The 12,093-nt window shown below is 44.9% G+C and overlaps 1 protein-coding gene across 1 annotated transcript in view; it reads right to left on the reverse strand.

Moving 5' to 3' along the window:
* SIAH3 (siah E3 ubiquitin protein ligase family member 3) overlaps positions 1-11,238 on the reverse strand; it is a 49,757-nt gene extending 38,519 nt beyond the window's left edge. Inside the window, exon 1 of the mRNA XM_071570748.1 lies at positions 10,919-11,238. Coding sequence (XP_071426849.1) covers positions 10,919-11,053 — 135 coding nt within the window. The 5' untranslated portion in view covers positions 11,054-11,238. The remainder of the gene's footprint in view (positions 1-10,918) is intronic.
* Positions 11,239-12,093: the final 855 nt, after the last annotated feature.

The raw sequence follows: 12,093 nt of genomic DNA on the forward strand, positions 1-12,093 counted from the left end.
TTACACTTGTGACACAGTATAAAGTATTTTCTGATAGATGTTGAACATCTGTCCTCTACCCTTCAGAGTTTATTTAGTATTGCTTGTGATTACCAATAAGGGTGCTTATCCCAAAGCCTATTTTGGAGTATGTCTTGCTCTCTTTTGCCATCCCTCATCTACCACAGTGACCTCCTTTCCAATCCAGACTGATTTAATTAGCTGGTAATATCCCTGGGCTTTGGACCACACATGAGGATTTGCATTTCTGATGAGCTTAAATTACCAGATATTTGTATAACTGGTATAGCTGCATACTTTTTCACTGGTATCATTCCCCTGTACTGATCCTTGGATTCCCGAGTGTGTCCCATATGACTTTCTGTCTGTCTTCTTCATTCTTTTCAGATATGTTTTTCTGGTATGTCTTTGGTTTGGCCACTGTTGAGGGATATATTCGAAGACTGCTCTTGACACCCTTGCACTGCTGCACCCCTTTGTGCACACCAAGTTCTGCTTTTGTAGAGTATTGCAAGGTCAAAACAATTCAAATAGGAAAGAACCTCTGGGCATTGAGTTATCCAACTTCTTCTCAAAGGGACAGTCAACTGCAAAGATAGGCCAGCTTGCTCAAGGTCCCTTTAAATTTTTAAAATCTCCAACAACACAAATAGCACCCTGGGCAGCCTGCACTAGTGCCTCACCACAACCATGAAAAGGACTTTGGGCCTCATATCTAGTCAAAATGGCCTTTGTTTTGGCTTATGTCTGGTCACTGTTCTTCCGGTGCGCATCTGTGGGAAAAGTATGGATCTGTTTTCTCTGTACAGTCCCATTAGTTAATTGTAGACAGCAATTTCCTTCCCAGACTGAGCCAGTGCAACTCTTAGCCTCTCCTTGTCCATCCTGTGCTCCAATTTCCTGACCAGCTTGGTATCCCTCACTGGGCTGCTCCTTTGTGCCAGTACCTTTCTTGCAGTAGAAAATCCCAGGTGGGACTCAGCAAACTGGATATGTTCCCAGAAGATACACTGCAGCTGGTTACAGTCATACTAACACAGCCCAGGATGATGCTGGCCTTTGACCCAAGGGTATGTTGCTGGCTCATGTCCACCATGTCTTCTTTGTCCATCTGTCTCACCTGGCAATGGTAACAACATCCATGGTTTATTCACTCACTTTACCTGAAATTCTCTCTTTTCAATTTGTCCAAAATTGATTGCCTGCCCTTTTTCCTGGAGACAGGTTCCTTCTAATTGAAATAAATTAGAAGCTCTCACCCTGCAGTTATATTGCCAGATCTTTCTTTGCTATATCTGAAATGTCCCACAAAGCTTCCATTTTGAGAGTGGAAAGAAGATTCTTACCTGAGACTGTGTAAAATAGTAATGAATACTTGGTGTTACTGTGCCCAAACTTTTTGGCTTTATATTAGGGAGACAATATCCTGCTTGGTTTGTCAAAGGAACAGTAGGGGGTTTGTTTAATTTCACTTCAGCTAAATAAAAATGACATATCCATCCCAAGCTAATCTTCTGGCTCCCTTGATTGTTGGTGGCAAGAAAAACAGTCTGTCTTTGAGAACAATGAACCTCACTGGTCTTACACTCCAAAGGATGTTGCACCACAGAGAGTCCTCAGCTCTCAGGTAGGACACAAGTAGGGAACTCACAATATTGCCCCACAAGCAAACCCTGGCTCCACTGGTCTGTGATGTGCCTTTTCATACCGTGGGGGTCCACCCAACATAGATAGCACATCCCTGCTTGCAGCCAAGTACTCAGCTGGGCAGACAGTACAATGCAGCAGTCAGACAACCCCATGGAAGAGGAAGATGTCTTTAGGCTGCCATGCCCTCTTCAAAACAAACAGGTAAGTTTGCTGAACTCCATCAGGTTTTTCATACAGTCTTTTGCTGGATCAAGTTTGAAGATTTTCAGAATAAGTATGTCTGAATAATGGCCTGATCCTGCAGAACATCCATTTTTTTCTGTCTGTGCCAGTGCTTGACACTAAACCCCTGAATGCTCTTGCTGAGGTCAAGGTACTGCCATGATTATCTCACTTGTCATCATCCTCATGTTTCCATTTCAGCCTCATTTTTGCAAAGCCTGAAGGTGACTGTAACTGTCCCCTTACCCCAGCTGCCCTATGTAGTCCTTGTGTGGAGGTCATTTACTCCATTTTCATGCTTATTACTTTGCTTATTTTCCACATGGCAGTCCCTAAGAGTGGAAGAACATTTCCATCCTACGCAGATGCGGTTTTCTGCTCTGTAGCATCCGCCTCCTTGATCATCTATAGCATTTGTTTTCTGCACAAGGAGATGTTACCAATTTAATCTTTTTCTGTCTTATTTATGCTCCATTTCTCTGTTTCTTTTTACATTTCAGCTGGCATTTGATGTGAATGAGTGTGTGATCCCATGTTTAAGATATTCACAAGGACAAGTGCCTCTTCTCCACTATGCATTTACTAGGGGTTGATGGGCAATTCACCAGCCACTCTGGAGCTTAATATTTCCATGTGCAAAATACCAATAACATCACTAAAGCTGTTGAAATTATTTATTTTTTACTGGGGAAGCCAATCTGGAAGTGAATAAGAGTTTCAGTTTGGATCAGTTCAGAATGCAATTGCTCTGGAAGAAAAGACTAGAACTGAAAGCACTGCATCTGGTATAGAAATAGCTGTTTAATATCTTCCCAAAGTTGTTTCAAACATTTCTGCCTTTTAAAAAAGGAACACCAAAAAAAAAACACATAAAGGACTTGGAGGTCTCTGCTGTTCTCCTACAGTGATGTTTTCTTGGTATTGGTGAGACTAAAGGGGACAGCTAAAGATAAATCCATTTATGTTACATAAGGTGCTCAGAAATGCCTCTCAATAAATAAAAGTGCTTCTAATTGTACAGTGTGTATGTGTCAGGAAATTTATTGCCAGTGCCAAGATGCTCTTCCTTCTTTGGAGAATGCTGTGGGAGAGCCAAGCAGGAGTGTTGCAGGTGGTTATTAGCAGCAGGTCACCCAGAGCAATTTTCAGGTCTCCAGGCATAACTGAAATTTTTACATTCAGCACAGCCCTCAGTAGTCCTGATGGGTAAGAGCCTTGTGGGAGGTTCTGGAAAACAGCTGAGGCCACTCCCTTGTCCAGCTGCTTGCTCCTGCCACACGGAAGAAAGGACGTGTGCCTACTTTGGCAGTGCACACAAGAGACTGCCAGCTTAAATCCCTGCTGAAAGTGGATTTGCTTTGCCACACTGAAACAGAGGAAAGATACTCTCTTTTGTCAGCTGGTGGGGTCATTATCATGGCTCACTATGCTCGTTGGACAGCAAGTTCTCCTTCAGCTGGACCTGCTTGCTTAAGTCCCAGCCCAGTGCATGATGGCAATAAGGTTTTGAAGGCATGTAAAGCACTTGACTTCATTGCTGGAGCTACATCTACAAGTAGCGACCTCAATGTTTCGCTGCCTTTTGTAGCTCTCCTCATCTTGCCGATGATCATTTTAAAGTAAGACTTCGTCTGTCAATGGTGAAATTGGTGACACGAAACAAACTGAGGATTGAATGATTGTGATTTCTTCTGAAAGAGCTTACAGGAAAACAAGAGACCCAAAGGTGCAACAAAGTTAGTGATGCTTTCTTTTCAGCAGGAGCAAAAAAAGCCCCAAATTAGGTTATTGAACAACAGACAAGAAAAATCTTTTCCTTTGAGACTTTGGTGCAGCAGGGAATGGACAGCATGAGAAGGAACAATAACACAGAAGAAAAGGTACTTAACAAAAAGAGGAACGCTAAGGAAAGAAAGAAAAATGATGCAGTTTGATAAGGTGTGTGTCTGAACATCCAAGCTTTTCATTGCCAAATACACCATGTACGTACGTAGGTGTGCTGGGGAGTTGCTGTCATGTTCAGCCAGACCCAAGAGGAAGCTTCAGGCTCTCCCCAGCTCCCTCCAAAGCTGAACATGAAGGTTTCAGCTTTGCTCACTTCTGTTGCAAAAATCACAGCAAAAGTAGGCCAAGTGTATTGCCTAAACCTTGTTCAGCCCTCCAAAGGAATTGTCTCCTTTTTGGTGGCTTGTGGGCATCCTGGTACCCACCTCCAGTGGCTCCAAGAAGAATCATGGCTCTGTATCATGCTGTGCCATGCCATGTCATGCCATGTGTGCCAGTGGCAATGCCACAAGAAGTGCTAAGGGCAGCCCATCTTGGTCATCACTCCCATGGTCATTGCTCCCACCATGCCAGAGGAACAGGAGGTCTTGCCACCTCAACCTCATGGAGCCAGAGGACCATGGCAGTGTCCTCCCATGCTCCTCACTTCCTCACTCGCTTCCCAGAAAAGCTGCCCCACTGCCACTCTGTGAAAGGATTGCAGGATTCACAGTTTTCCCCTCTTTTTTACTCCCTTCCCTTTTTGAGGGATGCCAATTTCCCATCATGATGGAAGGATTTTGCAGGTGCCAAACAGACCCAAAGTCTCAGCTCTGAGCCAGGCAGGACAAGTATTATGGGGTTTTAAACAGCATAGGAAATGCCAAAGCGCTGGGAAGGCAGGGCACAGACACAAGCTCCTTTCCCTCATTTTACCAGAGCTCTTGGGATATGATGTGCTTCCTTTAAACTCAATCTCTTGGCTTAAGAACCTCAGATTGTTTCTGAGAAAAAAAAAATGGTTTCTCTGTCCCCCAGCAAAGGGTGCTGTGTGTTCTTTGATACCAGGAGAGAACTGTAATGGTTAAACGAAAGACTCTAAATTCTGACTTTGTGGCAAAATTCATGGTGCCTGGGAACCTGGACTAGGACTTTTTAGCACTTCAGGCTTTCAGGAGCATATTCAGTGTTTGGCTTCTCTACTAAGGCAACCAGCAATGTGTGCTAGTTAATGACATTTGTGGGAATGTTCCAGGGGTGACTCCAATCTGCTGGGAAGCAGACTGAGATCTTGTCACTGATTTTGTGTAATCAAGGCTTACATTAAAACACTCTTCCTTCCTCTGCACCCTCTGTGTTAGCCACAGCAATTTCTTGGGGGCAGTATTTCTCCTAAGGGAGTTATCTGGGCCATTATGTCTAACCCAGAGGGCTACACTGAGAAATTCCTGATATACTGAGCCATATCAGAGTGGGTGGATTACAAAGAGATATGTGGCAGCGTCTGATACTTACTCTTCACCTTGCTGTCAAACACCCTGACAAGGGGAGAGGGTTTTCTCTAATATTAAAATAACAGCACTGTCTTCCATTGATAACACCTGACTTCAAATGTCCTGCAACCAGGTTGGATTTATTATAGAGGCATAGAATCCTAGAGTTGGAAGGCACTTTTTAAAGGTCATTAGTTCAACTCTCCATGCAATGAGCAGCAACATTTTTGACTAGATCAGGCTGCTCAGAGACCTGTCCAACCTGACCTTGAGTGTTTCCAGGGATGGGGTGCTCACCACCTCTCTGGGAAAACTGCCAGTGTTGTACCACCCTTATCATAAAAAACCTTCTTTTTTATATCTAATCTAAATCGATCCTCCTTCAGTTTAGAACCATTACGCCTTGTGTTACTGCCTCAAATTGAGCCTCAAAATCAAATCCAGATAGGAAAGGTCTCAATGCTTACCCACCGTATCCCATCTCCGGAGCTGTGGTGTAATAAGCAGGACCAGTTAAGAGGGGTAATTAATTTTCCACAGTGGATTTAGGGTGGAAGGTGACAAGGAAGCCAGAGCCTATTAACACAGAAACTTCTGAAGAGCAGCTCTGTCCCTCTGTCTCCCAAACAGACACTGTAATTGATATTCTGTGAGACCACACTGAAGTTCAGAGCTGTCCTACTTTGCAGCATGCTGGAGTGAAGCCTGTGATGCCCTGTGTCTTAGTCCCATGGGTCATGCAAGTGCATGGATCTGCAGGCTCAAGGTTAATGGTTTATTGGAGAGAGGAGTTCCTGGAACCAGGTAGCAGCAGCAAATGGAGAGACCCTCAGGAGAGCTGCCAGAGCATGGTGTGCCTCACCTCTGCAAAGCACCATTATGCTCATTTCTGCAAGACAGACTGAGGCTCCTGGAATGCTCATGGTCAACTTGGGTTCCAGTTTTGCCCACTGAAATCCCTTCAAACAGAGGCAGGGCTGAAGGAAGGGCGACAGAGCACTGCCTGCTGCTAGTCACATCCCTATAAAAGGATTTAAAAGTCTGAGGTGCCCAGTGCTTACACAGCCCTGGCCCCCAGCTGGGATGGGACACAGATGCCTTGCCAGGAGCCCAGGTTTGCAGGCAGTAGTGGGTTTTGTAGATCCTCTTGTCACAGTTGTCACAACCCTGCCAGACACTGGGGCCAAATGCCACTTAGTCCCCAAATCACAGCCCTGCATGGGAGATTTGAGGGTATCTGAGCTGAGATGGAGGCAGAGGACATCTGGGGCTTGTTAGCAGCAGGTTTCATAGTCACTCTCCTCCCTTGCACCGAAAAAATAGATCTCATGGGGTTGTAATGCATCATAGCACTTTAATCCTGCTGGGGATAAAGTGGATTACAATGCTATTTGGCTGGTCACTGCATGCAGAACCAAACTGTTATAACAGGATTCAAATCCCTTCCCTAAGTCAGAGCAGATTTGCTTGTCACTTTAAAAATTAGCCGAAAGACAGCTTGGCCCCATAAACCATGCTACAACTCTTTTTGAATATAAGATTGAACTATTTATGCCCTCCTTTGAACATGTTGCTTTTTGTAATGCAGCAAGTTCCTTGAAGTCCTACAGAGGTGGAGATCAGTGGTTTTTACAAGAATGTTGTAAACACAAGTTTTTACTTTTTACAAAAATATTTTTCACACTCCCCAAAGAATTAAAGTCATACTTCCTGAAGAGTTAAAGCTGTGTGTAAACAGCTAGCAACTCCTTGAATGAAAATCTGTTTTACCCAGCATCTGGCCAAGCATCAGCACCTGGCCGGGCTGTGATTGCACTGCAGTCCCCTGCCATGAGGGGTTGGTTTTTGGGACAGAGACTGATGCCAGCTAAGGAGTGAGGACAGCCCCCTCTGCCTTCACCTTCTTCCCAGTGTGCACTTAGCAGTGCTGCGGAGAATTGATATTAACAGGGACGGAAGTGTACAGGAATTCATTTAGCCTCATCTCTTTAGGATCAGCAAACCCTACTCATTTTTTTCATGCACACAGAGCACCCTAAAAGTTCCCCTGCACACTGGGAATTGTAGCCAGGGGCATAAGCAGTGCTCCTTCAATTAACATGGCCTTGGAGGGGGCAGCCACTTGGCTAGGGAGGTCTGTCGCCTGACTGTGTCTGTCCAAGAGGAGGCAGCAGGTTGACCACACTCTTGAAGAAAGACAGGTTAAAGGGTAATGCATATAATATGATTGAGGATGAAGGTGACCTATAGAAGTGTGGTAAATAAGTGGTTTCCTCTGCTTGGCAAGTGAATTTTGATCCCAGTCTAGCACTGCATTGTAAGATGCTGCTGCTATGTCTGGGAAAGCTCATGGGAGGACAAAGAGCAGAAAGCAGCAAGGACAAAGAGGCTTTGAAACAACCACTCCCTCCATAGCCCTGACAAACCAGCAAAACAGAGGGGGACGTTTGCAAAATTGTCTTTCCTGTGTCAGGCTGTCATGCACAGGGAAAACAGCAGCAGATCAATAGAAGTGTCTGTGCTGACACTTTTACCATCTTGCCCTTTAAGAAACACTGAAACGCTCATCAGCCTTCCCAGTTAATGAGCCTTTCAGTGGGAAGAAATACATGGGTTTCTTTCTAAGTGTGTGCTTCTCTACCAGCCTCTGGACCTCTCCTAAGGGAAGAGGTGAGTGATGGGTTCTAAGATGGTCAGAGGTCCGGGCTGTGATTATGATGACAGCTTGCTGGCATAGCTTTACAAGAGAGCCCCCTTGGTCCAGCTAGGAGTCTGTGACAGCAGAAGCTAGTGCAACCTTTCCCTGGAGCGTACCCTGCCCTCTGCTGCTCACTGAGTGCTTTACATGACGCCAAGTCTGACACACATATCACCAACCGTGGATCCTCCAGAGTGGGCTGGATCCCACTACCATCCCTGAACACTCCCCTGAGTGGAAGGGGCGCGAATGGAGGTCCTGCTGCAATTTGACTTTAATGGAGTTATGTGCATTGGCATTAATTGAAGACCTGACCTAAGTGAAGGATGTCAACGTGCATAATCACAGCAGAGCATTATACCTGTCATTTATCATTTGCACCAATCAACCAGGAGCTCCCTCACACCAGTGCTGTGGAGAAACAGAATAAAATAATCCCTTTGCAAAGAGTTTACAGTTTCGGAGTAAGTACAAACACTTAAGCCTTGAAGAGAAGGGAGAGAAATGACATTGTTCCTAGCCCTTGTTTCCTAGCAGGCTTGTATTCATTGACTGCAAACCTTAATACACTTTTCACTCCACTTGTCAATTGTTAAGATAGATTTGGGGGCTGTCAACAAAATGTTATACTTGAAATGACCCAGCAAGAAATAATAGACTATGAAACATCAAAGTAGCTGTAATACTGTAAACCAGCACAGAGGAATATGTTTGTCCCTTTCATGTTTAATGGTCCCTCAGGTGTCATTTGAGAGCTGCAGCCTCCCTGTGTATCCCTGACAGACAAGTGGGCACCCCAAGAGGCAAATTCATCTGTCTTGCCTCTGACACCAGTTTTTGGACAAGGTGCCTGGCTTACTTGCAGTCAGCTGGTGTTGCCCCCACTGCTGTGGGTAGGAACTGATACTGTTATGCTGGGCACAAAGGGGTCCTTATCCACCGGTCTCCTCTGAGTGCTGCCACAAAGTGGTATTCATTCTTTACAGAGCTTGTGGGAAACCAAACTGAACACCTGGGAAGCAGATCAGAGCTAAAGCCCAAAGTATTTCTGTGACTGGATGTGAGCTGGGTAACTTGGGAGCGTTTTCAAAGCATGTTTCACTTTAGAGACAGAGGGGTTTTTCAGAGCAAAGAGGGTTCTTGTCAGCTTGTCCATCTCTGTGGTGTCTCAACAGGCTCCTGTGGAGAAACACGTGTCATGGGGTTCCCAATGTAATCTTATCAGGAGAGCAATTTCCACCCAGGTCAAGACAATTCTTACTGGGGCTTCACTGACACATCAGAGGTTTTCCTAGAGTGTCCTGTTTGTTTCCAAGAGAGTTTTGCATCCAATGCCTACATTCAAATGATTCAAATGCAAGGCAGTACTGAGATTATTTATCTCTCTGTTGGGCTTTGGGTCTGAGTAGGGAAGAGCTTGGCCATGGGGGATTTTAGTAAACTGGAATAGCCAACAAGTTTAATACAGAGGAACAGTTACCAACTTTTTCTGGTATGCTGAAAGACAAAATACTGCAACTCCTACAATAGGAAATCTACAGCACAGGAGGACCTGAAATGGTAAACTCAGGTCTAGCCTTGGATGCCAGTGGAGCAGTAGTCACCCTTCTGTGTGCTTATGAGACCTCATCAGACAGTTCCACTGGGACTAAAATTGTGTTGTGCCCTTCAATAACCTTTTTTTCTGCTCACATTTTTTAAAAATAATTACAATCATACATGAAAATAGCAGGAGACAGTCACATAAAAGGGGTTGAGCACAGAAGCATTCACTTACAAAATCTCTCTATGCACTTAGGAATGCAGCTATTTCTTTATCCATTCAGACAACCAGATCCTTTCAGATAATGACAGGGCTGTGTGATTTTAACTTAGCTTGTGTCAGTAGAGGAGCGATGCCAGGAGAGGAGAGCCTGCACCCAAGCAGTTCACCCCTGAGATTGCTTGCCCCAGCCAGCAGTGCTCAGAACACAGCCTTGCAGGGAAATCCGCCTGGAGCTGCCACCCAAATAGAAACGACCTCTTCCTGCCTGAGCACAGCCTGAGACTGAAAATACAGCTGTGGGACACATGCCTCTTTTTGGGGGGTGCTGCTACTCTGAAGAGGGATTTACCCCCTCAATGGACCTCCCAGGGACCCACAGCTGAGGAAAGATGCTTGCTGCAACCCCTCCGAGTACCTCACAGCGACCCTAACAGAGCTAAATATAAATTGTCCTGAATTAAATTGATTTCTGAGCTTGTGTCAGGCTAGCAGAGCTACTTCACAAGTCAGGTCCACAAGGACTTCCCACAAAACAGAAGCCACTTCATTAAAGTTGGTCATTCACTACTGTGATAAAGTAATTAAAGCCTCTTGATTACTTTCTCCCTCTGCTGCTCCTTCTCTACTACAAACATGAAGGCTCTCATATAGATGGAGCTGTTGACACTTTGTCAGCAAAAATCCAGAGCTGTGCAAATAAGAGAAATGTTTTGTGGGGACTATAAATAGTTTTACATTAAAGCAAATGTGTTCTCCCACCCAAAAATAGATTCACCTTGCAAACAGTTTAAGGACAGTTTCAGCACCAGAGGAGGAATGCCTTCACACTCCCCTCAGGAGACAGAAACAGCCTTTTTCCCCTGAAAGAGCAAACAACAGCAGCGGAGATGCTGCTGCTGCCACCCCCCTCTTCCTGTTCCCCACTGCCTGATAGTATCCCTCTGTGCTTGGGTGTCAGCCTGGGAGACCACCCAGCATCCTTCCACCAAAAAGGGATGTTAATTATTCCAACTAACTTTTCCAACAATTTTTCACTAGATGCTTGCAACATGCATGCTCATTATGTGCATGTAAAGGATGAGAAAACTTTGGGGAGAGGGAACAGCGACTTCCCACAATTGCTAGGAGCAGCGGGTTGCTTCTCCTTTACTCCAAAGGGATCAGGCATTCAGACAATGCAAACATCCTCTCTGCCAGGGTTGCAATGTGTTAACAGCACTCTCCTCTTGCTGCCAGAGTATAATTTCATTCCCTATGGAGAAACGCAGGTGCTGATGGTGGGAAAGACAAGGAGATGCTAGAAGAGAAAATATATTTTTAACTCACCTTGAGGCTGTGTGTTGGGTTGACGACGCAGACAAGTTGCCCGGCAGCTGAGAAAACCCTCTTTGCCTTGTAGTGCTGAAACCGCAGGTGAATAAGATCTAACACAGCCCCAAAGCACTGGGTGAAGAAAAGCATCACAACTTTTGGCGTTGCTGCTGCTGCTTCTGCTGCTGCTGCTGGCAGTGGGCAGGGGAAACAGCCAGGGAGCCCCTGAGTCCTTGAGCCTGGGGAGGGAGAGCAGTCAGCGAGAGCTACTCTCCGGCACAGCTTAGCATGCCTTCATATTCATCATCAAAATAAGACGGGAAGAGGCTTGCAGCAGCGGGGCGGCCAATGGAAAGGACAGAAATGTTATCCTTGAGGTCCGGAGACAGCCAATAACAAATGCCTCCCCTCCAGAAACTCCCTGATGAATTGAGCCTAGTGGAGAATGTATTATTGAATATTACCATACATCAGCACATTGCATTTATCTTGTGATTACAGCCAGTCATATGTAAGGCTGTGGAGATATGCAGGCAAAATTGATTGCTTAACATCTCCATTTATTAATTGCCTTAATTTAACAAAGGAGTGCTCGGATACCAAAGCTACATGTAAGGCATAGGGAGAAAGCCCACCAGTGAAAGTGTTAGAAAGTAGCAAAAATAGGTTAAGCAGACGATGTTTTACTGAGGGAGGAAAATCAAATATGCAAAGAGAGTTACAGTTCCTTGCAGCAGTTAAGCAGAACTAGAGCTCGCTACAAAAATAGATTTGTGTCTGTGCATTCACAGTCTTCAATTTAGATTTTCATCACTCTGAAGTTTTCTAAATATTATATTCTGCTACTTCACAAGGGTCCCAGCACACAAATAACATTTTCCCCACCGCTAAAAATAGGAGAGGTCAGGTCTCAGGTCTGGTGTAACCTGGTATAACTCCATTTAGAGTCAGCGATGTTTTCCTGATTTATGCTTGCTGGTGGATCAGGTCTGTTGGACACAAAACATGGTAATTACTGGATGCTGGAACTATGAAAGCATAAAAAGGCACAGAGCATGCTTCTAAAAATAATGAAATACGTGATGCATGAGAGCACACAGAGAGAGAAACTTGCACTGAGGGAAAAGTGGCTTCTAAATCAACAAAATAATTAAACATGCAGAAGGCTTTTGCTTGTCATTCATCTGCAT

Source organism: Pithys albifrons, chromosome 1 (assembly GCF_047495875.1).
Source record: "Pithys albifrons albifrons isolate INPA30051 chromosome 1, PitAlb_v1, whole genome shotgun sequence".
Lineage (NCBI taxonomy): Eukaryota > Metazoa > Chordata > Aves > Passeriformes > Thamnophilidae > Pithys > Pithys albifrons.